The following is a 27841-nucleotide window of genomic DNA, read 5'->3' on the forward strand; positions in this document are numbered from 1 at the left end:
TACAGAGAAAAAGTTGCAGGAAGGCTCTCAAAAAAGTTTGGCGACTAAACATGGGCTCCAAAGCTGTAGGTTCAAAGACCATCCTGAAGCTTGAACTGGCAGACAGTAACAGAATTTAAATACTTCGTGTTGGATACATAATTCAAGTGAAAATAGAGACAATGGTATGTTTTTTATCTGATGGAAGAGTTCTCTCTTTCTAAAAGTCTCCTTCCTCTCTACAAAAAGATTATTTTTTTTTTTTACTGCAATCCCAAAATAAGGATATAAGGTAGGGAGTTTGCTTGTATTGTGGGGGAATTTGTCCTTAAGCCACAGAATAGTGTACCCTGTAGTGAAGCCTGCCCCAGTGCAGGCATTACTTTTCTTCTCCCCTTTATAATCTGAATCCATTAGCAAGGCTTAGCATATCCAGATCAATCTTGCTCTGGATAAACAAAAAAGGGTTCTGCAGTGTACAAGGTCTCCCGACTCTCCCCTGCCCCAGTCCTGGTTCTTTGATTCACATACACCAAGGAACTCCACAGGCTGATTTTAAGACATCTCTGGCCACTCTGCAGAAATGAGCAGGATTTTTTTCACCACACGGACAGGTAATTTAATTCCATATTTTATAACTGCTGTGATTTGCAACTACTATGATTTATAACTACTGTGCTGGAATTATAATACTCAAAGCTTCCTCATAAACTATAGTCACTAAAGCATCTTGCATACCTTTCAGATGCCTACAATGCTTCTAAGTTGGGTTAATTTTATGAGTTTTTCTGTAGTGGAAGTACAGAGAGAAGCATTTCCAAAGGCTCATTCTTCCCATCTGTTTATATAGGAGAGTATAATTCATACTCTAGAGATACCTAGACTCTTTCTGTGTCTTTCTGCAGGCAACAATGAACTTTGACTATGTGCTTGGTGAATTCAGGGTTAAGTGAGGATGGGTCCATCCATTAATTACTAGCCTGCCATTTCTTATGCAACCAACAGTTTATTGGGTTTTTTATTAAAATAAAAGATACTGCTGCTTATGAAACTTTAGCTTTATAAATAGGTATGGTTCAAAGTTTTGCAAGAGCACTGGCAGTAGTGACTCATTCTGGCACTTGCAGACATTTTTCAAAAAGTGTTTATAGGAGACAACACCTCTGTAGATCAGATATCTCTAGACCTGGGTAAGTGGTACATTGTACAAGGATCTTGCAGGATCGATTTTAAGAGTAGAGTTGTTCTGAGCAGTCCAGTTCCCTGTAGTTATTCCTCTCCAATGAAAGTTAAGAGTTTTGTTAGCTTGAGGCTGGGCACAGACATCTAGCCATATTTAGCTCTAAGAGAATATGTGTTTCACTGGTAAAGGAGACAGTCGTGAGGATGGCCTGGAACTAAAGGAAAAAAATGTCTTGAAGTGGAGGGACAATTTAAATTCTTAAAGCTCCACTTGTATTAGCTACTTCTTGGCTTCTAGTGTATAAAAGCTTCTTGGCATGTGCCCTGCCTGGGGTCAAGTGGGACGTGGGAGAGATTGTGCTTGGATGTCTGGAGTACTACCACTTGGGGGGGAAAATGTGTAGCATTCCAACAGATATAATTAATGACAAGTGTTGTTGTCTTTCTCCTGTGCCATCCACCCAATGGCTGCCTGGTGCTGACCCCTTGCTGTCCCGCTGACCTCTCCAAAGTTTATTTTAAAAAGGCATCCTTGCTTTCCCAAACTTTTCAGCTAGGCTTCCCTTGGGCTTCTTGTTCCGTGCATGCCCACAGACTATGCCTGTGTCCACTGCTCAGTGATCAGACACAAGTGTTTCCATTAGAGGGATGATTAATGGAAACTTCCTTGGGAATGGGAAAGGGAGAAGTGGGTAATAAAAGTCAAGAAACGTGTTAAAGCTGAACAAAGAAACTTTGTTTCTTTATTTCAAAAATAACTTATTTTTCAAGTGTGCTGCAAATTGTTCTTACTCACTTGTGTCCTGCCCACATCAGTAAAATGCTGCAGTTGTTTCCACAGGGGTGGGCTTTGAGAGAGGTTTGTGCTTTCAACCCACTTTGTAGTGAGTGACCACATCAAATAATTCCATCGACTGAACTGGCTTCTTTGTTGGCAGATTTAGTAGATATGGGGTTTAATGCTGCATAGTGCAGGTGCATAGAATTTTCTACATTTAAATGTAAAGTAATAAAACAATGACTGAAGATCATAGAGGAATCCAAACTGGCTATTATGAGAACACAGCTGTCAAGTTACTCCTTACTGGTAGCATTCTCCAAACAGAAAACTGCATGACTAAGTCCTTCATTTGCATGATGAGGATCACAGATTCTGTCTGATCTCAAGCTTCCCCTCATGCTCTGCTTACCCTTTTCCAATTGTAGGATGTTAGAAGCAGAAACCTGCTTCTTCCATTCCACTTAGACACTACATTTAGGTCTTTGAATATCCAGGGATAGGATCCACCCTGTCAGGCAAAGCAACCTGCAGGTTGAAGCAGCACAGCAGTAAAATGGGCCCAATGATTGGTATTTTGCTGCTGAGAGAACTGGAGAAAAGCATGAACTAGGAGCAGAGGGACTAATAAACTTGGGAGAAGACTAGAATCTCTGTGCTGCTGCTTCCCAGGGAAAGAAGAGGGCTGGAGTTTCTAGCAGTACCAAGTAGGATCTTCCACAATGTTTTACAAGGAAAAACTTTGCTGTTTTCCAGGAGAAATCAGAGCTTTTGTTGCCTGCTCTCTTAGCCTGACTGTATATTAGGAACTTTGAAGAGACCACGATAGAAAATGTTACCTTTGCACAAAGCAAACAGCATGGGTAGCAATTTTGCCTGCTAAACATTGCTGTTCATCAGAAACAAGCAGCTCTGACTACTCAGTAAATTGTTATTTAGCATGTGCACATCATATCCTCTACAGAGTCAATTTTTCAAAGCTAAATCTTGATTCTGTTGCCAGATCAGAAAAACTGGGCAGTTGCACTGTAGCGGAGCAGGGAAACTGATGCATGGGGCTGAAACTACTGTTTTCCAGGTCTGAAGCTCCTTTGCCATGTGTACAGAAACAAATAAATTCATTCCACGTTTACCCCATCAGGCATGGATGTGCCTGTGCTGGCTGGGACCTCCATGTGCCTATGCAAAAGGAAGGCCTGCCCCTCCCCTGCATAGCAAAGACATTCTGCTTTTGGGACATCTGGGCCACTGCAGCTGTTATAAGGAGGGGTTTGCTCTTTTTAGAAATTATTAGCCAAGTCAGCATATTGTTAATCAAAATATTCAATGTATGTTGTAAATTTGTAACTCTAATATAGAAAATATCAGCAAATGATTCTGAAATTTTTGAAGACTTCTTCCTGTCCCTACTCCAGTGAAGGGTGAGAGTTATATTTGATTGAACATGTAACTCAAAAAATACATTTTTTACTTTTGTATTTTGTCTTTAGAATTCATAATAATTTATATTTAGTTATAAACATTGTAAGTTAAAATTGCATGTGGAAAATCATGTAAAAATATTTGAAGAAATTATTTTATTTTAGTTCTTCATATATGATGAACTTTTATGGAATCATTGGAATAGTTAAATCACAAGAGAGCTAGTGATCATGAAGAACAGCTAAAATCTTTTTTCTCATGTTTCATCAAAAACACTGCTCATATATAAATGTGTTGATAATTCAATGTGCAGCTGTTAGTAACATTGATGCCAGTAGAACAGCTTTTAGTCAGGCATGATATTGTAAACAAGACTGAAAAAGACTGAAGGTTAGCAATATATAAGAAGCATATATATAACTATATGAAAGAACAAACTTTGTGTAAATTCTGCAGAATACACTTTCTTAAGAATGAGAATTTATTAATTTTAGTACAAAATATTTTGCCATCATATTAATGAAGTATCACAGTCCATTAAGTATAATAATTATTAGATATTTTTTTCTCCAAGATTGTTGAGTTTTTGTCGGCTACCATTTTTCATTCCTTCTCTTTATACAGATTTTTTTTGCAGCATTTGAATGATTGATATTCACTGTATTACTAATTGTTGCACACTTACTGTAGAAGACTAACAAATGTTGTCAGTTAATTACTGCTTCTTTTGTTTACTTTTGTATGATTAATGTCCATTGTTGATACCAAGTTACAGTTCAGTCATTTGTGGCTTAGAAACAAGAATGAAATTAATGTTAGGGAAATATAAACTATAAAACAATTTTCAGGGGTGACTGATTCTAATGAAGTGAGTTTCTTTACTAAATACATTGGAATATTAAATTCCTCTATGGCATAGCTAGAAAAAAAGAATGCCAGAATATTTGAAAATGGGTTTGCATTGTATCATTAGCTCCTTACTTCAGTAAAACATTTTTTTAACCCTGTGGAATCTAAATTGAGTAGAAACAGGGCAAAAAATGGATATGTCAGAGACCTCACCTTCAGGGCCCACTGCTTTAGCATCTTTAGTACTGTGTGTCCTGGAACTTGTGAAGCCTCACCTTAGGTTTACACTTTCTAGGCCACACCTACAGAAAGAGAGCAGGACCCCTTCCCATTTCTTCTAGACAGGCACATGATGTCTTCTGGTCTAGAGCATTTGCTTCCCGATGATAGGCAAGGAGCAAAACTACAGTCCTGAGGTGGAAATGCCATCTACAGGAGCACTGTATTTTACTGATCGAATGGAAAGGTTTTCAGCACTGGATTGTCTCTCTTGGTGAGTAATTTGTAGGGAAAAAAATATGCTGTTTTGCATATTCAGCTTCATTTCTAGAAATGAAGCTGAATATATCCACATAACAAATAAGGAGGACTAAAAGATTTTCATGGAGGAGCAGGTTGAAATACAAAAACCAGTGGGGTCCATTATGAAGTATTTTCCTTTATGGTTGGTCCCAGGTTCACTTTTGTTTAGCTGAATGTGTTTTGTAGTATAGTAAAAACCCACAAGAGAGTCTGGGTCTTGTATCCTTAGTGTAGGGATTAAGTTAAGTTCTTTTTCTAAGCTTTAAAAAACTTTTCCTCATTTTCAAGGAAAATGGATGGTAAGTATGAAAGTATTCCTTACTGATGGCTCTTCCAGGGACTTGCTTCATTTTTTGTTAGAACCACTGTAGTACTATCCTTTGCAGACTGACATTGGTTTACATCACAGTTTGGATGATCTTCTCCAGTTGTATAATCACAGACCAGCATGAGGAGTCTGTGGGTGGTTTTAAGAGATTTTCTAGGTTTCTTTGTTTCAGAAGTTTGGTGTCCAAACATTATATGATTTGTTTATACTGATTTCATTGTGAAGGAAAGAATAAGTCTGATCTCCTCTTTACTGTAACTCGATAGCATGACAGTTATCTCAGGCCTGGCTTCAGTTCGGTCTTATTTGTGCTAGAGGAATATTACTGTCTAATATGCATAACATTATGTGTGTATTTTCTCTGCTTCTGGTAGCAGCCTTAGAACTATAGTGCTTCCTTCATGCTCTGTTTTTATTGTTTTTGTGACAGCTAAAATTATTAAATTCTTAGAACTAATTGAAACTGGACATAAAGTTTTACTCTCTACTATAGTTTAACTTATATTAGTATTTTTGCTTTTATTCTGAGTGTGTTGACTTTAACTAACTTAAGTGTACTCTGTGATGGTACAGTAAAATTGCTTCTATCCTGATCCTGGAAACCCTCTCAGAGGGTTTGCATACATGTGCAGGCTTATTGGATCATTTGCACAAAGAGAGCTTGAATAGTGAAGGATTATTACTATTTATCTTAATAAAATCTTTTATTAAGATAGAGCTGTATATTCATTAAAGTTCCTTTTACAGAAGATTGTTAAATGAAATGGCATCCTGAGGGCTTTTCTTCTTAACTATGGTTGGATAGTTGCTAGTGGTTTCATGCTTTACACAGTAACATAGATTTACTCAGGAAACATGAACTCTTCCACAGCCTTCAGGTATTAATGATTACATGTCACAGGAGACTGTCTAAATACATGTGCAGCTATTTATCTACCTTTCCAGATAACCAGAGCCTTTGCATAACAACCTTAAAATACTCAGGATTGCACAGAGAAAGAATGAGAAGGAATATTATTGTATCTTACCTTTTAAAGCCCCCAAAAGCAGAAGTACTGGATTGCAATTCCTGCTTTTATCACTTCTGAACTTACTGCTAAAATGACAATTAGATAAAGAAGAGAAATTATCTAGGGAGCATGGAGTGATCCTCAGGACTGCTTAGTAACTGCTGTGATCAGCCTGTGGAGTCAGACTCCTCCCTTTCTTTGGTCCATATATGAGTCCAGGTTTATCCATGTTGACTTTTTTTTTTTTTGCAACAGCTGAATCTTCCCTATCACTGATCCTGGAGGTGAGATTGTCACCTAGGAGGTAGGATATGTAGTCTGTTGACCTAAAGCTAAGAAATCTGAAATATGTATGTCTCGTCCTCTGGGCAATAGTGCTCTCATCTGTGCATTGACAAAAGGACAAAAAGGAGGACTCGCACCCACTTCTCTGCTGGTCACCCTCTCAATGACAACAGCAAGCTCTGCTCAGGCCTCTCAGAGAGCTGAAGGGCCAGCTGTCTTCAGGAGAGGACTGCACGTTTGTAGCCACCAGCTGACCAAGAGCACACGCCTCTACCTGTGGCCCTGGCTTTGCAGATGGACTCCAGAGAGGACCAGGAGTTCACCCCTAGGCTTAGAGTACCTCATTGCCTGCAGGTAGCTCCAGACTCACCATGCAGCTTTCTCAGCTCATTCTTCAGAGAAACCTGTCTCTGATCTTTAAGCTGAGTAAAAAAACCTGAGTACTTTAGACCTTTGATTTTATTCCAGGGATGTGCTGTTTAAAACTTCACTCTTACAGCGCCTAATTTATAAGCACCTGAATTTTTTATTGAATCTTATCCTGACAGGTTATTTTGTAACTAGCAAGATTTTGAGTTAGCTCTTTTTGACAGCTGTGGTTAATGAATTTTAATAATAGATGCTAGAATGAAATGATAAAATAGCCGTTAGCAGATCTTCCAGACTAAACCCCAGCTGTTCGGTAAAGTTTTTGGACATATATCTGTATTTTTGACTGCAACTGTAAATGGAGTAAAAGCAGGTCCATAGATGCAGAGCTCAGTTAATCAGAGACAAGGAGTGTCTAACCTTAATTAGTGACCTACCAGTTGGAGAGGTTCCTGAATTTAAGAAGTTCTTGAGGAAATCTGGTTCCTGCTGTGTCTCTTGAAGCACCTTTTGAAGTACACAGTACCAAACATGTACCATTCTTATCAGAAAACCACACAGGACAGCAATCATGGAGATGACTGAAGATGCCTCTTGCTACTCTTTTTATCTTTCTACTTGTAGAAGTAGACTGAAGTAGGACTTAGTGACTAAAGCCAATCCAAGTGAAAAAGGCCAGTTCCTACTTAAATCAACACACAGCAACAGAAGCTGAATCTGAGGGTAGCTTTGGCCTTTCCTTTAAAAAGGAGACCTGTAAGCAGTGGTAAATAGAAAATAATCCAATAAAATGTAAATCTACCACTAAAAAAATGCACAGGAAAGTAGCTGCTACTGATTTTAAGTGAGGACTAATCCTTCAAGACACATTTGCTAAGAAACACTTGAATTTGTGTGTAGAAAAGCAGCACTGGTGTAGGCAGGGTGAAAATATGTATTATGAGGCTTTTCTGCAATGGTGATAAGCCACTGAGGAGTGATAAGCCACTGAAGAGTGATAAACCACTGAAGGCAGATTAGTTTATTTCACCTTAAGAAAATACCCAAATACCCTCACAGGATTTTTACATAAAAGGAGAAGCAATGAAGTCATATTACTTAATTATTAGCTCCTGTATTGCAAAAAGGCAGGTCAAAATATTCTACTTTTAAAAAATGAAGAATATAAGTTTGAAAAGGCACAGAAGGGACAGAAACAGTATAGGTTTGGGGTTTTTTTGCTAGAAACACAGGTTTTTTTCTTTCCTGTTTGTTGTATATTAAAGGCAAGCTTTGGGGCACTTGAAAAGTATTCTCACACCTGAGATAGAGACCTGAGTCAGAGCATAAGGCTCAACTTCTCATTTTCTTTACTAAGAGGCTAGATAGTGTACAGTTTTCATTTATCTACTAGATTCAGCAGCATCTTCCCATTATTCAGATACAGCCAGAATTCTCAGACCTAAATGGAAGGTTGGAATTTTTATACATGTAATCTAAATTTTTAATAATCTGTAGAAGACCTCTTTTTAAAAATTAGCCTTTTCACTTGCCTCCTTCTGTCAGAATATTTGATGCTTTCCATACACTAGCTCTCAAAATAACCTGGTTTTATTTTGCAGTTCACCTCTAATTCCAAGTGCTGAGAGCTGGGAATGCTGGACACTACGGGCTAGTAAGGAATGTATAGGAGCTTAACAGCAGGAGCAACAGACGCAGGTTAAAAATTCAGTGACCAGGAACAAATGTGCCTTTTATTTCATCTCCCAGCTAAAATCCTAGATAGAGTTTATTTGCTTTAAACTTTTCTCATTTAGTAGAATAATCTAACCTTAGTGTTTCTTCTTAATCACATCCACTTAAAATGGGACATATATGGCTCTATAAATTAAGCTAGCACAGAAGTATTCTTTGTTTAAAAGACCTGGAAATTGCTTGACAGTTAACTATTAAATGGTATCTAAAATACCTGGAATTTCCCTTGAAGGAGGTTATGCCTCTACTGAAAATGATAAAATCAAGTTTAAACCACAACTGATGGAAATGTACCACTTGATTATCTCAAAGTCAGGAGCTAAATGTATGTCTGAAAAATATTGAGCTGAAGTGTTTCTTCAAGGTGATACAGCAGCTTAATGGCAGGGTCACCTTCTTTTGAATAAAACAGATTTTTTATCCCACAAAACACATCAGGAGTACAAATATTTCCATTCACCTTGAAATAAACTAGAGACCTGTTGAATTTTTCTCATAGAGACAAATCAACAAGTATATAAATGTGGCAACCAAACAGTCATAAGTGCAGTGGTTATATTTTGCACTTGTCTGTGATGTTTTGACTGAAGAGTCTATCTTGGACCTAAAAACCTTTTCTCAGATATCATACATTCTCATACAAAGTTTTTCCTATGTTTAGTATTTTTCTGATAAAGACTTTTGACCAGCTCTCCACTAGGCTCCTAGCTGAATGTCAGATGCATCTGCTGATGTGTCGCCCTGAAAAATATGTACAAGTCTCTTCTTTAAGGAGCAGCAAGATCTGCAGCATCCTTGTAATAGTGATGTACCTCTTCTCAAATTTGGGGTCCTGACATAAAAAAGGCTGTAATGAAGGATATGGTGTTGTGCATACCCAAGTGAAGGCAGGGAGCCAACAAAATGCTGTTGTAATTACAAGTGAACATTCTTGTATCATAAAACTGTAAAGAAAAAGCTATAAATCAGAGCTGGCCTGGTGGTCCCTGGCAGCAAAGTGCAAAAGATTTGAGCTCATTCCCTGAGCCAGCCAAGAGTGGGATCCTCATGGCAGCATCAGCTCATTCCAAGGGAGGGCCATTCCTTGTGACTCCTGGGTGATGATCATGAAGCAATGATTTTGGTGGGAGTCAGACCCAGCCTCTGGCCCTGAAGGAGTGATAGTGTGAAAAGTGCTGGCCATTGTAAAAAGTAAAGCAAGCTGTGAACCAGAGGAATTTTGTCTTTGAGAGAGAGAGAGAGAGAGTGTGTGTGTGTGTGTGTGTGTTTAGGAGCCTGCTGCTTTGAGCATTAGGTTTGCACTACTGTTCAGATCCCAGTATTGGATCACTTCTTGTACTTGAGGATGCAAGATTGTCCTTTAATTCAGGTAGTTAGTTCCACATTTCTGTATACTCACTCATGACACCAAATTATGCTAAACCTTTGTATGGGCATTAGAAAAATGCAAAGAAATGAAGTAGTGCTATACAAAATGTCTCTATTGAAGTTCCCATCACTAATAAACATGGATCCAAATTTGAGCTTCAGTTAGAAATGGGGTTTTCTTCTATGGTGGAACATCCTTCTCTTTTCAGATGTCTCACAAGGATGTAGCTCTTTAAAAAACATTGATTTGTCTGGATAATTTACTAATTTCAAAAGTAACTAAGTAGCAGAAAAGTAGGAAATTATGAAAGCTGTTAGCATTGGGCAGTTTTCTAGAGACATTCTTTAATACAAACTGTGTGTGTTATTTCCTGTCCCTCTGAAAGATGTGGCTTGATCTGAGCCTACATTTACAGCTTGTGTTTGGAAAGTAAGATGATGTACTATTGTTAAAATAAAATAAAATAAAATAAAATAAAATAAAATAATAAAATAAAATAAAATAAAATAAAATAATAAAATAAAATAAAATAAAATAAAATAAAATAAAATAAAATAAAATAATTCCTAAGGGTGTGCAAGTGATTACAGCAAAACAAACCCCAAACTGACAGCTGCACAAACAACACTTGCCCAGCAGTGGTAGTCAGCTACTAAGAATGCCCAGTTTCCCATCATACTGGTAAGAATTTATAATTAATATCATATTTGGGGAGTCTTCTGTAACAAAACCACAGTTTAATAAGCTAACTTGATTATGGAAGCCATAGAGAGGACCAAAATTCAGTATTGTTTTGCAGAGTATGTTACCTCCCTGTTGATAGCAGTAAGAGGGAAAGGCAGACAGTGTTTTCCAGTAAAGCCCCTACAGTGGTTTAAGAGGTGCAATCCTGAAAGGTGAGGGGCTCTTTCCCAAACAGATGTGACCCCCTGCAACTCTGATAAACTTCCCGAAAAGATGAGGGAAATTTGTACCGCACAGGATGTGCTCAGCACATTGAGGAATTGAGTTAGTAATGTCCCTGATAATTGTGGATACCTCATTGTAGGAGTCAGTTTTTATTTAAATTTTTTTATTAGGAGTATACACATCTGTCTTTATACCCAGCAGCTTTTCTGGCCCACAAGAAGTCCTCTGTGAATTTCCCCAACTGAGCTCAGTGGGATCTCTGTCAGCTGCAAGATTTATGTCATCTTTTTCAGTCCTGAGAACTGTTCCTTAAGCTTTTCACATCTGGATTTAATTGGAAAGACATTAAAAGACATTAAGTGTGCTGGAAAAGCATATTTTAGAGAGGATTTTTATAGACACTTCCATTAAGGGAGCTGATGGTTGTAGGTTAAAATGGGATGAGGATGAGCCATCAACAGTTAGCAAAGACAAAATTATATTACAAACTACTTCAGATGAGAAGTTTGTCCTGTAGCTCTTGGGTCTGACTCTGCTCACACTTAAATCAACTTCAATTAGGCAAAAAATATCAGCTAATGCAGTGAAAGAATACTCTAAGATCAGAATCAAAAACTTTTTCCTTTTGGAAACACTCAAATTTCTAATTACATGCCATATATGCTAAATATAATGCTTTTAGCTGTCAATCTAGATTTGGTACTTTGTTGGACATACATGCACACTTGTAAAATGAGACTTGGAGAATGAAGAGGGGGATTGGTCATTAGGGCTCTGAGGGTGGAGGTATCCTTCTCTGAATGCCAGTGTGCTGGCCACAGGAGTAGAGTTTCACAGAAGCAGAGATAGGATGCAATTTAGTACGTGAGCTTCATTACAGATGTTGTAATGCAAGAATCTACAGCCCTAAACTCCCCCATTGTTCCAGCTACAATTTGCTCCTTGAAGAAACCAGTGGCCAATGCTTTGCATTAAGCGTAATCTATTGCTTTTGTCTTCAGACTGAAGTTTCCAGTCATGTTTAGATTGACAAGAGCTTAAAATTTAAGGTAATGGACTCAGTATGAGAGAACAAACATTCTTTCATTCTAAAATTGCTACAACCAAGGAATCTGATATTTAGGAAATTGCTCCCCTGTCTAAAGCAAAGTGTATGGTCTTTAGACATAAAATATGCCAAGTTTAAAGAAAAATATAGGTATGTTTGTTAAACATTGTGGGGGGAAAAGTACTCTTTAGAATATTTCAGCAAAAAAAATTGTGAGAGGCTCTCACCAGTCATCTTCTCCTAAAAGGGTGACTTTTCCTCCTCTATAGAAAATGTTTTGCATTGTTGGGAAGATGATAGCTTGATGAGTGATAGTGAAAGGAATGAGGCATTTGAATTAAATGGCTGTAGTGCAGACTTCAAAATTTTCTATCATTAAATACCTTTATTCAGAATGTCCCTCTTTCTATCTTGGCCTATGACAAAATGCATGTAAACTAGTAAAACTGATTCTAAATTTTATTGCCTGACCTTGACCCAGCCTTTTCTGTTCTCAGGTTCTCTCTCTTTGGTTTCCTTCTCTTTTAAAACAGCATTAATTAAACTACCTCTGTTCTTTAGTGACATTTTGTCTTACGAAAAAGAGAATATCCTCAAGGGGAGCCAAAAAGTACTTAAACACTAGTGAGAGTGTTTTACAAGTTCAGTTTACTAAGTGAAAGAGTAACCATATTGATGCCAGTATTGAGTAATACTTCATAGCTTGAATATTGTTGTATACTGATTTTGGTGTGGATATTTGGGATTTCCTAAAAAACTTCCAATATCTATTTTTTGACTACTCTGTATGAGCAATTACCTAAGAAAACCACTTAAATAACAGAATAAATGCTTATAGATCATGAATTTTGTTAAAAGAATTCTAGCTATATCTACATTACTATGTAGGTCAGGGCCCATTCCCTCATGGGGAATAAGACAGTAATTTAGGTATTGACACCCATGCAGTGAAGGCAGTGGCAGTGATGTCAAAACCAGGAGGTCAGATGAAGGAAGAGGATTGTTTAACACAGTGTATTTTAGAAGTCACTGTAAACTCTTACACAATCAGGAATCTCAGTCAACTTATTCAAAATCAGGAGGTCAAAATCTTCTGCAATGTATATGGGGTTAATGGCAGCCAACTTGCAACTCTATTGCAGTGATGTGGAGAAATGTCTATAAATAAATAAATAAATAAACCAAATAATTCTGAGAACACAGCTGACGGGGATATTTTCCAGCCATCAGTGATGAGAGAGTGATTCATGGCCTTTTTTCAATGCTGGTGCAGGATTTTGCCTGAGGATATCCATTCTCCTGTTTTCAGCTTTACATTTGAAGCTGTCTTTGTTAAAATCTCCTATAATTTTTGTCTGCAGCTCCTCAATCATGCTTGAGTGTTGTCTTAGTTGCATAATTTAAACATTTACCTACCAATAATTGGCCATGTAAATACTTTCATTTGGAAGTCTCTAATTACTGAAAGCCCCTATATTACTTAAATGTCTACCTCCTTTTGAAAGTTAGTGTTTAAGTAGTTTTTGTCTAAGGATATAAAATTAGAAGCAAGATTAATTTAAGATTAATTGCTTTCTAGTAAAATTCTATTGTATATGTGTAGTGCAAACACTTGGAAATTTAATTTTAAAATATTTTCTTTCATGTTTATAAATAAGCTGTGATGACACATGATTATTTCTGTATTTGTTCTTGGAATTACAGCAACTGAAGGTAAAATTTGGAATCTTGAACTTAGAAATAAATAAATAAATAAAAGAACTTCCAGAATTCTAGACAAAATCTATAGCAGATACACTGAAAATACACTGAAAATATCTGATAGAAGATTTACTTCACTCTTAATCCTGTTTTAACTGTTTAAGATTTATTTTAAGTGCTGGTACTTGGGGCCCAACTTTCACATCTCACTTTACCATTAGAGAATGTAGACACATGTCAGTAGATACTGGCACTGAACCTGAAAGCTCTTATGAGATGTTCTTGAAGAGGCATCAACTTACTGGTTTCCTGCATAAATTGTCATGAAGGCAAATGTCGTGGTAGTACTTGAGTATATTGCCCCTTTCAAGTAGGAATATGAGTGTGGGAAGAGTCTGAGAAGATGCAGATTAAAGAAGAGTCCTGTACAGTCTGAGTCCCATACAGATTCTTTAGCAATCCCTTCTTGTCTTATTCCTACCTGCAAGTAAGAACACAACCTAAACTTGGCAGCTAGACTAAACTCTCCTTGCTATATTAATTTCTTATTCTGATAAATTAGATGTGTTTAAGTAGCATTTATTAAATCCTCTTCAGCTTTTCTCTCTTTGTGACTGGAAAGCATTCTATCACCATTAAAACAATCTTACCCCAGATTATTATGCAGATCTTTCTTGGGCTTTAAGGGAATGCTTCACCATTCCTTACTGCTGAAATTATTGCATGGTCACAAGAATGGCAGTCAGATTTTGAGTGTGGTGGTTCACATGGAAAATAAGCCATGCCCAATTGACTCTCTCTACTGTTAAGCAGGCTTTTCAATAGATTAAGTAGACGAATTTAGGTTGAAGATCAAAACCTATGGAAAAAAGTTCCATGTTGAATAGTGTCTTTCACTCCATGCACTTCTCACCATATTAAGAGGCATGGAGGAATGAGTACACGTGTCCAATAAAACTATGTGGAAGAAGGTGACATGCATGCTGTTGATAGAAGCTCTGTTTAATATGTTGGAAAAATTGTTCAAGAACAGTTAATCCTTACTTTAGGATTACCCCCAGAAAGCTGGCAAGGTCAGGCTGTACATGGATTGTGTGTCATTTAAATTCTGGCTGCATGAGTTGCCTGGGGGCAGCATTAACTACAACGTGGGACTTGTTCTAAGCTACATGTGTGAATCATCATTCTTTGTTTGAAAATAGTGGACTCCTCCTATCCTCTGAGCTCCTTCTCTTGACAGGTGCAATCAGTAGCCTTAAGTGTAGTGCCTATCAAGTGACTATACCTTTGTGCAAAGATTAATCAATTTGGAAAATTCTATTTCCATGTAAACTACACAAGTTAATCAGATTATAACCCTGTGTTTTTCATGCATATCATAAACCATATGAGGAAAGAGCTTGAAGTCATTTAATTAAGGTTTACACTATATGCTGTGAAAAACCTTTCTGAACTTAATATTCAAACAGATTTTAGCATTGGTTCACATGAAATCTAATCAGCTGGAGAGAACAGCACATTGAAAGGAAAGCAATGAAAACTCCTAGCAGGAGTTATTGCTTGCAATATAGTAAATTCATTTGCAACAGAAGCTGTGGGGAAAAGGGATTTGCTTGCAATACTTAAGTTTTTTGTTTAGTTTGCATGTAGCCATCCTGACAAATTCAAGAGAATTAAACAGGTATGTTAAGGAGTCAAATTTTTGCTAATTTGTGTGCATGTATGTAAGTCTACACAAAGAAATATATCTTCTCTTTGTGCATTTCTCTATGTATGAAGTATTGAGTGTGGGCAAGTTAAAGCCAGGTAGAAGCTTAGTCAAAAATTTCTTCATCTAGAGAAATTAAAAGCAATCACCAAGAACAATAATTTGAATACATAACAAATTTAAACAGTTGCTCAGTTTTGGGGCACTGAACCTTCAAACTCACCTCTATAGCTGTAATATTGTTGGGGTTTTTTTAAATAGCCTTTAAATGTGAAATTAAAATCCATATATTAAAAATTCATGAAGTGCATCTCATTACTGATGCAGACAGCTTTGCTGCAATGTTATTGCACAGCTGACATTGCCTTTTGAGGCCTCAGTAGTCAGGGAGAGGGAAAGAAATTCACTGATTAGAGGGACATTTTTCTTTTGATTTAGAAAACAAATAATCATTGATTTGTTTGTACATACTACCAGTTTTGCTCACGCTCTACTGTTATATAGGCTTTTGGCTAGACACTAAAATCCAGATCTAGAGTCTGTGATGGTAACCTGGTATGCAAACATGTTCTCAAGCCTAAACTTGAGCAATAGAGACTTGCTGATGCATATGGCATGTGACTAGAAGAAACATGACCACAATGAATCATTTGACTTAGAAAACTTGGTCCTGAACTAAGACCCAGCTACTAAAGACAATAAAATCTTGTCTTTGACGAACTCCTCTAGACCCTGACAAATCAGTCTTGCAGTTTCTGCCCATAATTTTATGTCTTCAGAAAACACTGATTAAGGCCAAGCTGAATATGTTTTTTCTTGTACTTAGAAAATTGATGTTAGGAGACATATTGCCAGTGAACTAGCAGTATGAAACTGTGTCTTTATTAGGATTGTCTCAGACCTCCTTGGTAAAGTCAACTGGAAGAGCCACAGAGAGCAACAAACGTTTACAATTTTCAGTTTCACGTAATAAGCTGAAATGTAATATAGATTTAAGAGGAAAAACACCAACCACATACTGTGTTAAAACAAACATGAAAATTTTATCGTGAGGATGTGATCTTAAATGCATATGGGCTAGTGGAGTGCCTGTCTGCTGCTCTTGCTAGAGAATGATCTAATGTTACTAGATTGTCATTATAAGACACTTAATCCCCAGAGAGAGAAACAGGAAGAATATTTACAAGTTTCAGTGCTATTTACTAATTGCCAATTGACTTGAAGAAAGCTAAAAAATGACTGGAAACATCCATCCCCATCCTGATACACACACATACTAATAATGGAAATGGCAGCCAAGACAAACAGCTAGCATTGCGGTGCATCCTGTTGGCATTGTATTTTTGGCACTGTTGTAGCTATACAAAAAACAAGTGATACAAGAAATGTGTAAGGACATCTGTTCTGTAACCTATGGGGCTTCACTCGCAAAACAGTTGTAAAATCTTCTGGGGGAGAGAAACATTTCTCTGTATCTGTGCAGATGCTGTATTGTAAGAAAAATATCAATGGAAGGAAGTGTTGAGCCTTTGAAAGAGGAAATTGTTCACCAGATTCACTGTCAAATGTTCCATTCTTTTCTTTCCTTTTCATTTAACCTAAGTTATCTGCCATTCATAACTTATATTTAAGCCAAGTGGTGTAAATCTATTGGGACTAATAGAATTGAATCATGGATTAAATTACCCTGGTGTCTGCTTGTAACTCTTCTTCACTGCAGATTACTTGAGCTCTGTGTCGCTCTGCTGACTATTCAGGTCACAGCCTCTAAGCTACCAGCTTCCTTCCTGAATCCAGCATCTTCATGTCTGTCTAGGGGCATGATGGGGAGAGAAGAAACATTAAAGACATCAATTAAGATCCAAAGTATTGTTTACTCACCTGCTTCTCTTAGCTTGCTGATCCTTCCAAATACAAGCAGGCTATGGGAGAAAGAAAAGGGGGAGTTTTCGGTACGCTGCAGGGCTCTCTACCATTCCTCTACTCCCCTTCAGCCACATCCAACAAATTGACCTTTTAAAAAGGAAATAAACTTTCCCAAAACTCAAATCTTGTTGCAAATGTTGGGATATAAGTAATTAGGCTTCCCCCACAGGTAGCTTATAAACAGTAAGACATGGTTCCATGAAAAAGAAATCAGACCTCATATTAACCTGGAACACATTAGGAAACTGGAAGTTAAAGAGGGACTGTGAAGTGTAGAAGATTGGGAGAACCTGGGGAAGAAAAGCTTAGCCCTGACAGCTGCTGAAGTTCTGTGTGGGAGCACATTTAGGAGCTGGAAAAATGTAGACTTCAACAGTGCTCACAAAAACACCTTGATACCTGTAGCCAGCACATCAAGGATACAGGCACAGACTGCTTCCCTGCCAATTGCTCTCTCTGATATTTGGTTTCAGAAATGCAATAGTCTGAGATTTTATCTTTTATGTCATATTTCAGTATGGGAAAGGCATGGGTTGAAGAAGAGTGAGATGGTGAAATGAGACCGCACCATATTACAAGCATTAGGATTTTGAAATTGTGTTGGTATTAAACATGCTTATCATTGAACACCTTGAATCATATTTTCATGTTATGTATTTTTTCTAATTGTTCTGTATTTACTTTATTGACAGCCATATGCTCCCATGCTCCCATTGACACCCAATGATCCTTGTTTATATGCCAAATGTGCATTATTTTAGTACTTTTCCCCTTGCTGTTAAAAGAGGAGAAGGGCTCTCTTGATCTGATTCTATTAAGCTAGAGGCTAATGTTCATCCAGAAAGTTTCAAATCAGTTTTCCTGAAAACAACCCTGAAAGCTGCTGTGTAATTTATGTGGGATGCCTTGCAAGTAGTCAGTTCTGTGAGTAAAACAGTAGTAAGTAACAGAGCTACTCAGCAATTCTAGAATTTGGATGTTTGTGTTAGTCTAATTAATCTCTTGATGATTTCAGGATTTCAGTTACTCCTAATTGAGACCAGACTGTTCTGCAGATCATATGATCAATCTGTGATTTAATCTTGAATGAAACTTTACTTGGCTCTACTTACAAACTATGATCAGGGCATTTTCATCCAAGTCACTATACAAACAAATAACCTGAACACAGAGTTCTTCCACAGTAAGTTTACAATTCACACATCAGACCAGGAAGCTAAGAGTGGGTATGAAAAAGTAAACAAAGTGTGTTGAGAAAGATGTGAGGTAGCAGTTTAACTGTGTGGGAGGAGCCGATGTCTCAGCTTCCTTCCCTCCTTGCAGTACTACCTGGTAATGGGCTTTGGTTTACCATACATAAGAAGGAAGGAGATTCTGATAGTTTTGCTAATGTGCATCAGGAAAAAATGGATGCGAGAAGACAGGAGATTCTTGGGTGCTGGTCCCTACCCATTGGATTCTTTCTCACAGTTGCTAACCCATGACCAGTTAAAGTACAAGGAAGCATAGGAGCCCAAATCACTCCCCTTCCTCACCTGATGAGTCATACTTGCATTGTCATGAAAAAGACCTCAGGGAGAGGAGAAGAAGAGAGAAATTGGGATGAAGAAATGTGTTGGGTTACTGGAACCAAAAAGTTAAGAGGAACGTAGTTGAAAACCCTCATTGCCACTGGAGGAATTATTTGCGATGAGCGGTCACTTTGCTGTGCAATCAAGATCAAGGATGGAAAGACAGATGGTGGTTAGATCTTATAGGAGTAGAGAATGCACATGTGAAACTTGTGAAGGGACACTATGAGGTGCTAGAGAAAGAATTTTTATGAAGAATGGAAATATATCAAAACATCAAGAAAACCAGAAGAAATGAGGAAAGAGAAAATTCTCTCTGGGGAACTCAGTGAGTGATAAAAGTGAAAGATCCAGCAATGGGATCTCATACAAGGGGCTCAGACCACATGGTAAAGGTGGAGTGGATTGTAGGTAACAGTGATAATTTGAGGTTTACCAAGAGACTTTCTAAAATGTTCAATTTTTTTTTTTTCCTCAGGGCACAAACCATAACATTTGAAAGATTAGAAAGATTCTACTTTCATGTGTGATGGGTGGGAGTGCCTTGTACAGCCTTCTGAGGCTTCAGCAGCTAGTCATTACTATAGACAAATATGGGACATGTGGTCTTTTACTGTGGGGCAGCCTTGGCAATTTTTGTGCTACTACTCACTCACCAAAGTACACATTGTCTAATAATATTTAAGTTGTATAAACATACCTTTCAAGCGAAGCAGTTTTTGAGAGAATCCAGGCAAAGAATTAGTACAAAGGCAAATCTAGTATTTCATTACAATGGCAGCTCCTGTTCCAGGCAGGGTCCCTGCTCTCTGAGGGAAAGGAAGATAGAGTCACAGATTCTTTCTGTGCCAACAAATAGGAAGAGAGCAGCAATTGCTTCACTCTAAACAGCACTTTAAGGCCTCCAGACAGTTCCATTGCTCGAGGTGTTAGTTTAGGGCACAATGTGCAAAGTCACCTTTTCTTTCCCCTGTGATTTGTTCTGAATGCATCTCAGGAGGAAGTGATTAAAACGCAAAATCTATTTTGTGGTTCTGCTTTACATTTCACCTTCTCAGTAGAACTGACCTCAGCTGTTTTATTGTGCTGGCTCTATCTTCAAAGTCGGCCATATGGTGTCAGAGAGTTTCATAATCAAGCTTTCCCAAATCAATACAAAAAAGAATTTTTTTTACCAAAGCAGACAGAAGGAAGAGAAGAAGAGGGGGCTCATAGCAGATAAGGCAGAAGTTGGTCAATGAAGAATGCAGTGGAAAATGTTAGATAAAAACTGACTGTTCTTCTATTCCTGATTCTCCCTAATCACCCCATATAGCACTCCCCTGATTAGCACATTTCAGTACCTGCGTGCAAGACATCAGGCTGTAACATTTTTCCAGATCTGACTTTGGAGTGCTAGTAGTGTCCTGCTGACCCTCTTCCCACTTCTCACATCTTCTGCAACCATTTGCAGCTCAAAAGTTTGTCCATAGGATCTCTATAAAGTGTTGGCTCTAGGAAAGCATATGGGGAAGCTGGAGACACTTTACAGACAGAAAGCCAAGAATCCTAGAAGTATGTCTTATTCTTTATATAAGTGATGAAGCTTGCATAGACACAAATGGGAGTCACTGATATACCCAGGAAGAAGGAGATCTCCTCAATCCATGCACAAGCACAGCTATTTATCATGGAGCTGTTGTGCACCCACTCGCTTAGCTCTGTAGCCTAGATGGCTTAAATACACAGGAAAGTAATTGAATCTACACACACATCTTCCTTCCTTTGGTGCTAATATAATTGTGCCAGTGGGTTTTTTGATAACTCATTTTTTCTTTAGGCAGCGTTAAGTGCCTTGAAACAGTTTTCAGAACAAGGACTGGATCCAGTGGAAGGAGCTATGAAACTTGAGAACGGATCACATGAAAAGTAAGTACAATTTAAATCCTCTGCATTTTAATGCCTGTGTGGCATGGTAGATAAGAAATGTTAATTAAGAGCTTAGTTGCCCTTTTAAACCTATGTAAAACTATTTCCTCTAGAATTTACATACAGTTTGTAACAATTTGAGAGGATAAACATGATTTCAAGTTTAGTTTTAGTGATAATGTTTACTAATTAGCTATGAGATAGTCCTATGGAAATGCTAAAGAAAAGGATTTTCTTTCCATTGTATGGATTCTGTGTAAGTAGCATAACATGATTTTTGTCAAATGTGTTGTATCACATGATATTGCCTGTAAATAAGCATAGCTATCTGCCAATAAGGCATTATGACTGCAAGCTGAATTTTACCTCAGAGAATTTAAAAGTTGAAATTTCTTTCAGGTCTTAAAAAAAACTCCAATATGGAATTAAGCTTTAAGTAGTAGACAATAGAACAGGGTTTCACACTGGATTTTCAATTATTTAAGAAAGTGGGATTGTCCATCCAGTAAAGATTTTTTTCCAGCTGCTAGTCTGTTTATGAAAGAAAGTAGTCTTGTGTTACTAAATAAATTAGGAAGTAATAGAATAAAAGAACTAAGACTAAAAGTGGCATTTGGAATTTTCAGTAGATATATTGTGGCTATTTATAAACTAATTTAATCAGAAACATATTTCCATATGATCTCATCAGCATAGTATTTGAACATAAATATTGTTGTTTCACTTTAAAATGTTACCTTCCATGGTGACCTTTGAATCTCAAGTGCCATCTGGTAATAAACATGTCTTAAAGATGTGCAACCCTGGACCTTACCACTCTTGTTAATGTATTAATCTTTCAGACAAGTCAAGCATCTGGGAGAGAAAGCAGACAATAAACAGACTAACTCAGGCACCATTGCTCAGGACTGCAAGGATTCAAAGGCTGTCGTCTAGGAGCTTCCCAGCACCCACGGCTGCCACTGCATCCTTATAAACCTGTCAACACGCAATAGGGTGTATGTGTACAAGGAAATGAATGACTAATACCATTATTTGAGTCTTATGTGAAGACAACACTATTCTAACACAAGAGATAGTATACATGGTACTGTTTATTCAACTGTGGAAAAAAATAAAATTGAACATTTCCCTTAGAACTCAAGATCAGAGCATAACTCAATTGCCCAGAGGCAGAAGAAGTCTGATCGTGTTACTGGAGGTTAAAATAACAATGAATTAACAAAAAGTTTGGGAAAAAAAAAAGAAACTTTACAATTGATTAATACTGAGGAAAAAAGTCAGCATTGGTTCAGTTATACAATTTTTTGTAGTGTAGTTTTAAGTTCAGCTTACTGTTTTTTAAATAATGCTTGAATATTTTAAAATTAACCAATGACAGTGCTGTGAGAATTGTAGTTGTTGTCTTCATATATAGTCATACAGCTTATCTTTTTATGCAGACATTATGCATTCTTCATTCTATATGAATATGTATGACTTTAAGATGCACTACTCAGAGTTGTATGCAAACAGAAGTTTAAATCTTGACAAGTATTTGCTTAACATGAACAGATGTTAGTTATGATCATTTTCAATATACTCCAGGAAAAAAGCAAATATAGTATTTGATTTTCCTTGCCATAATCAATTAAAGAGGCATCTTGCCTCCAAGCAACATTTTCGCCTTCAATTCTGCTCTCTGTTGTGTGAAGCACATCTACACCCCATTCTGTGTGTTGTATCAACCCACCGTTTGCATCAACTGAGTGTTTTTAATCTCTGCATTCGGACCAAGAGCAAAAGGGAGGACTGCAACATTATCAAGCCAAGGGTGGAAACTGTTGATGTAAAGATCATTCTTTTGTGAAAGGAGTGGCAGAGGAGATAAGACCTGTGGCTGCTCTGTACCAGCATATTTCTTTTAAGTGTGTGGCCAAATGCAGTAAAACCACATCAGTTCATGTGTACAATGACAGTGTCTTCTCTTTCTTTATCACTCACAGTTAAACAGCTAAGAGAAAAAAAGGAAAAGAAAACAGTTAAAAATTAACAAATGACTGGCTACCACACTAGAGCCAGGTTTCAACCAAGCTGTCCCCATGCCACCACTTTCTACAAACTTATGTGTTAGACCAGACATGCTGGTATTTAGGTCATTTATCTAACCAAAATACAGATTATTTTATTTAATGCAACAGCTAAAGTTTAACTGCATAACAGCCATGACAGCATTGCACAAGATTGTAGAAGCACCAAAACCAGAGATCACAACTCAGTGACTCATGCAGAAAAGCAGAGGAGCAGCAATGTGAGGAAATGGTGCAAGGTACAGTGGCATTGATTCACCTCTGGGACGGGCTGTCTGGGGAACACACATCTTGCTCTCCCAGAACCACTGCTAGGAGTCCTTTTTTTCTACTTCATGTTTCTCATGGGTATGATTCACTCTCAAACCCGGCAGATAAGGAGCTTTTGTTCTAAAAGTTTGAAGTTTTCTAGGCTCTGACTCCATAAAAGTCAGGAACAAACTGAGCCTTTCAGTTCCCACAGATTCCAAGGGGCGTTTGGCACCTGCAGACTCAAGTTATTCAGGCAGCAGCATACAAAAATAATTAGCTCTTACACACCAATTTTCTCAGGGATATGTTACCTGCCTAATTGGCAACTGGAGCAGAAATTCTGCTCCTTCAGCTCATCAGACAGCTCAGAGAGCTCAGAAACAGCCTCAGTCTGTGCTTTAGCTGTACCTGCCAGTGTGCAGGGTACAAATGGCATTACTGTCCCCTCTCATGGAGAACAAGAACAAAAGGAAAAGGCAAACCCATTCCTCTGTCCTAAGGGCGAGATGCTGTGATTACTGGGGAGAATGTGACGAGGAGACTGGCAGTATGGTCTCCCTGGCACCAACAGAACCTCTGTGGGGTGTTCCCTGTCCCAGTAAATTTTAGATTAGTTGCTATGTTTTAGGTGGGCTCTGCATTGAGCACCAGACTTGCTCCAGTGCATGTGGAGTGCAGCAAAGTGATGCTCACCTCACTCTCAATGATCAAATTGCAATCAAATGTGTGCAACCAGCTGTCTAGGCCCAAGAGAGCTCATTCAGCCTCTCCAATCAAGGCAACAGTAGAGAAAGAGTATCTCTGTGAAACTCTTATTTTAGATTCTCTTGCTTGTCAGAACTATGCTTGATTCTGATTCTGACATAAAGCAAGGCAAGTAACTGAGCTGGGGGACTCACTCCCTTTTCTCAAAACTGTAGAAACACGGAGCAGACTGGGGGAGGAGGGTCATAGAGTAGCAGAAGTTCTAACAATTTTCCAAAAGCAGGGCTGACTAATGGTTGTTGTAATCACAAGTTAGAAAGTCTGCAGCCTTATGTCAAGTGCACACAGATGGTTGTTTCAAAGCACCTCCAAACCAAAGGTTAAAAGCTGCATCACAGAGGTCCCAGTGAAGGCTGATAGAGCTTTTCCTGGAATAATCTGAAGAGAGTTCCTGCTCCCTACAGGTACCAACAGCATCACAAAGACCTCTGTATGGAGCTTATCAAGATACTGCACCTGAACACCACAGTGTCATTTTGGTGTCATTGAGGCACTCCAAGGTTCCTGTATCAGTAAAGTAATTTCAGTGTGTTCCACCTGCAGCACTTATTTTCTTAAAGAATATCCTGCAGTATTCACACACACATACAGAAATGCACTTTAGTTTGGCATTATCACTAGCAACCTCCCAAGAACTTGAGCAAAATATTTGCATCAGTGATATTGCAGCAGCCACTGCAATTGGACTTGTTTCCAATCTTTATTCTGGTTGGTTTACAGCTCTTCCTCCTAGTTCCTGAGCTGTCAGTATCTGAAAGCTGCTGGGAATTAATAATTAAGTCTGATAATCTAAAAACTACCATATTTTTGTTGACTAACCTCATATTTTTTTTTCTTTCTAAAATAAGTACATGTGTAAATGAACAGATTTTATATTTAGTTTTGTTTTAAAAGTAAATTATGATGGACACTGAAAGAATATCAATATGTTTGAATTTATTAGTTCTAAAAGGGTTGTTTGTTTTTCTGACAGCAGCTGACATTTTTATTTTATTTTTATTTTATTTTTATTTTTTAGATTATATGTTCTTTAAGGTATAGATTTTGTCCAAATTCTGTTTGCAAAGCACCAAATACAGTTTAGTTCCCTGTTGTGCACACATACCACACATTTCATCCTATGAGCACTTTCAAAGATGAGCAAATGCCATGTTTTACAGAAGTGGATCTAAGGTGCAAGCTGGTCTTTAGGAATAAGGCAGGAATGAGGAATAAAGCCTAGGATAGCCAGACTGCCTATCTAGCAGACTACAGTGTTCTCAACACTTATTTTAAGGGCTCAGAACACTAATTGTCATCAGTTTTGAACCTATAGAACTCATTAATCAGCAAGAATTATGCTAAAGAGAAACCAGGTCACTTATGTATCCTATCAAAAAATCTTTTCAACGCCTTCTGGGGGTCAGTAAACTAAGAACCTGCGCAGGAAAAGGCTCATCACTGACAGAATGAGGTATCTGATATGGCTCAAAGGGTGGGAATACACATGGATAATCTTGTATCTGAGTTATCATCTTCAGTGGAATACTGCCCTGTTGACAGCTCAGCACACTTTGGCAGTTTCTGTTCTCACACTGGCACATGTAGCACCTGTCTCCAAAGGGGCAGATGTGCTGCTTCTGACAAATACAAAACACAGCAGCACTGGGGCTGTAGAGCTGCAGAGCAGGGTGCAGATTTCTGTTCCCTGCCATCCCAGCATGCCCATTCCATTCACAGTGGAGCTGAATTTACCCTTCAGCTAGAGTCCTCATTGAATTTAAGAGATAATTAAGCTGGCATTTAATTTCCTCTGATGGGAGTCATAGGATTTAAAATATTTAGTACTTATCAGCAGCATTTTTAAAGGGTCTTTGGATGAGAGTAGAGAGAAACCTTAGGAGTATGGGAGTAGCTGGGATGAATGACTGCAGGAATATGGAATCTCCTCCTTCTTGGCCTGAAGTGACAATGAAATCTAATCCTTCCTAAAGTGTATGCAAAGCCCTTGATCTCTCTGACAGTGCTTTACTACATGCATTTTATTGGTGGGTGGTTGCTTGTTATTGCTCTCATCTTTCTGGCCTGCTCTAATTCCCCATGAAACAGCAGAAGATTTCCCATTTCCTGCAGTGAGAATTGAGCAAAAATTTTAAGTTGGATTTGTTTTCCAGTTAATAGGCAGAGGGCTGGGTTTTTGTTTGTTTGTTTTGAAACACTAAGTAAAAAAATATGCTCGGTAAAATCTTTATATCCTTTCCCAGTCAAATCCAGCATACCCCACCCTCAGTTGCATCCTATAAACAGGTATTTATTATTTTCTTTGCTTAAATAAGAATGGCCTTTGCAACTCCTGAGAAAACTGAGCAGAGGGTGGGAGGTGATTTTTAAAATTGTAATAAAGATAATGAAGACAGGGACTCTGTCAGAAGCCTGAATACAACATGGAATGATGATTTTGTGAGCCTTTGGGGGACACGGTTCTGTGGCCAGTGAGAATGGATAATGGCTGTCTTCCATCAGCCTTCTGGCTTAAACATGGCAAGTTTCCTGCCCTGGCAATGGTGTATATTTGGCATAGCTCCCCAGGGACACCTCCAGAAGAGCTGCATGTCCTGAGTACCAGCTTGCTCTGCCTTTCCCTCCTCCTGGCCGATGATCCCCAAGCCGAGGGCGCGAGGAGCTGTTGAGATGGGGCGCAGGGAAGCGCGGGTTCCCCTCCGGGTGTTTGCCTCTGCTGCCAGCCCTGCTGCTCGTGTTTGGGCTGAGCAGTGTGCACAGCGGTGCTGAGATGGGTGTGAAGTGTTTTGGTGCTATGATTCCTGCTACTGCACGTGAGCAGCGCTGACTTTTGTTTTCGATCGTACAGCTTGTTATTTGCTTTATGCAGTTAGTCATGGTTGGCTGTGCACTTTTGTGTTTGGTTTTTTTAACTCCGTAGCACTTCAGTACAAAGGAAATATAAAAAACAGCAATGAAAATGTTTCTGATATGTTCTTAATTAAGTAGACCTCAATAATTGATTTATGAGAAGAAGGAAAGCTAAACAAAGTGGTTGCTAACATAAAAATATAACTTATTTAAGGCCCAAATTTTCCTTTATTTATGATAACCAGGATCTAGGAGAGCCTGAATATCTATGAAGTTTTCTCCAACAACACACAATAAATGAGAAGAAAATTACCCCTGATAAAACAGTTTATGCTTCTCACTACAATATATTAAATATATATTTTTGCATCAAAACAGATCATTTAAACCTGCTAATGTACTTTTGTTTGTGATTATGTGTGCAGCATAGTTTTCCTTTTTCCTAAATCACTGGTAATTGTTAAATATATTTAAGGACAATAATAGTAAAGTCAGTGTTATCTAATTCCCTACTTTAAAATGGTCAGTTTCCACCCCCAACTCCACCCCAAATTAACTGTATTTGAACTGGCTGGAAATAGATGAGAATTTTTCTAATTTATTTAGGTTTAAAGATAGGAGGTCTTCATATATAGTTCGAAACAAAGAAGACATGTTTAAATAGGACAGAGAAAAAAAAATCAAAATGTAACATCTGTCTGGGGTAGCCCAATTACTTCAGCTGAACTTTCTTGCCTTCTATTTTTACAAAATGACAACTTATTGCAAATCAAACCTGACGTCCTCCTATATGGAGACAAAATATAAAATAAAAAAGGTGTGGAACTTTTTTCTTGTAAAGGAAGTTCTCATCCAGTGCAGCACAGCAGCTATACTTTAACCATGTGAACGAAAGCTCAACTGTTTACAAGATGCACTAGAAATACTGTAGTTAAATATCTGGCAAGCAGAGACTACAGCTCCCATGTACAATACATGGTAGGAGTAAACAATTAAATGAGCACAGAAATGCAGTAGTTCCTTGCAAAAGAAAAGTCACTCAACCCATGGCTGGGCAGTCAATTTATGCAGCTCACTTCAACATAAATACTCTTATTATTGTGAAATACTTGTTGCATGTGATCAACACATCACTGAGAAATATGTTGCTACTATTTCAATGTTTCTTCTAACTCATAGACAAAACAACGCAGGGCCAGAATGTTAATAGCACTGACTTAGTTAAAATACACCAGAAAGGATGAGGTTTTTCTGATGTCTTCTGAAAATTCCCAACTGGTTGCAATTACATCTTGAATATCACCTTT

General features: G+C 38.0%; 1 protein-coding gene across 5 annotated transcripts in view; it reads left to right on the forward strand.

Moving 5' to 3' along the window:
- The window catches only part of STAU2 (staufen double-stranded RNA binding protein 2), a 169313-nt gene extending 147582 nt beyond the window's left edge, over nucleotides 1-21731 (forward strand). For all 5 annotated transcript variants that reach the window (XM_021530598.2, XM_021530601.2, XM_021530600.2 and 2 more), the window contains 2 exons: nucleotides 20510-20598; nucleotides 21441-21731. In XM_021530598.2, coding sequence (XP_021386273.1) covers nucleotides 20510-20598; nucleotides 21441-21534 — 183 coding nt within the window. In that variant the 3' untranslated portion in view covers nucleotides 21535-21731. The remainder of the gene's footprint in view (nucleotides 1-20509; nucleotides 20599-21440) is intronic.
- The last annotated feature ends 6110 nt before the right edge of the window (nucleotides 21732-27841 follow it).

The sequence above is a fragment of the Lonchura striata genome, chromosome 1, assembly GCF_046129695.1.
Source record: "Lonchura striata isolate bLonStr1 chromosome 1, bLonStr1.mat, whole genome shotgun sequence".
Classification (NCBI taxonomy): Eukaryota; Metazoa; Chordata; class Aves; order Passeriformes; family Estrildidae; genus Lonchura; species Lonchura striata.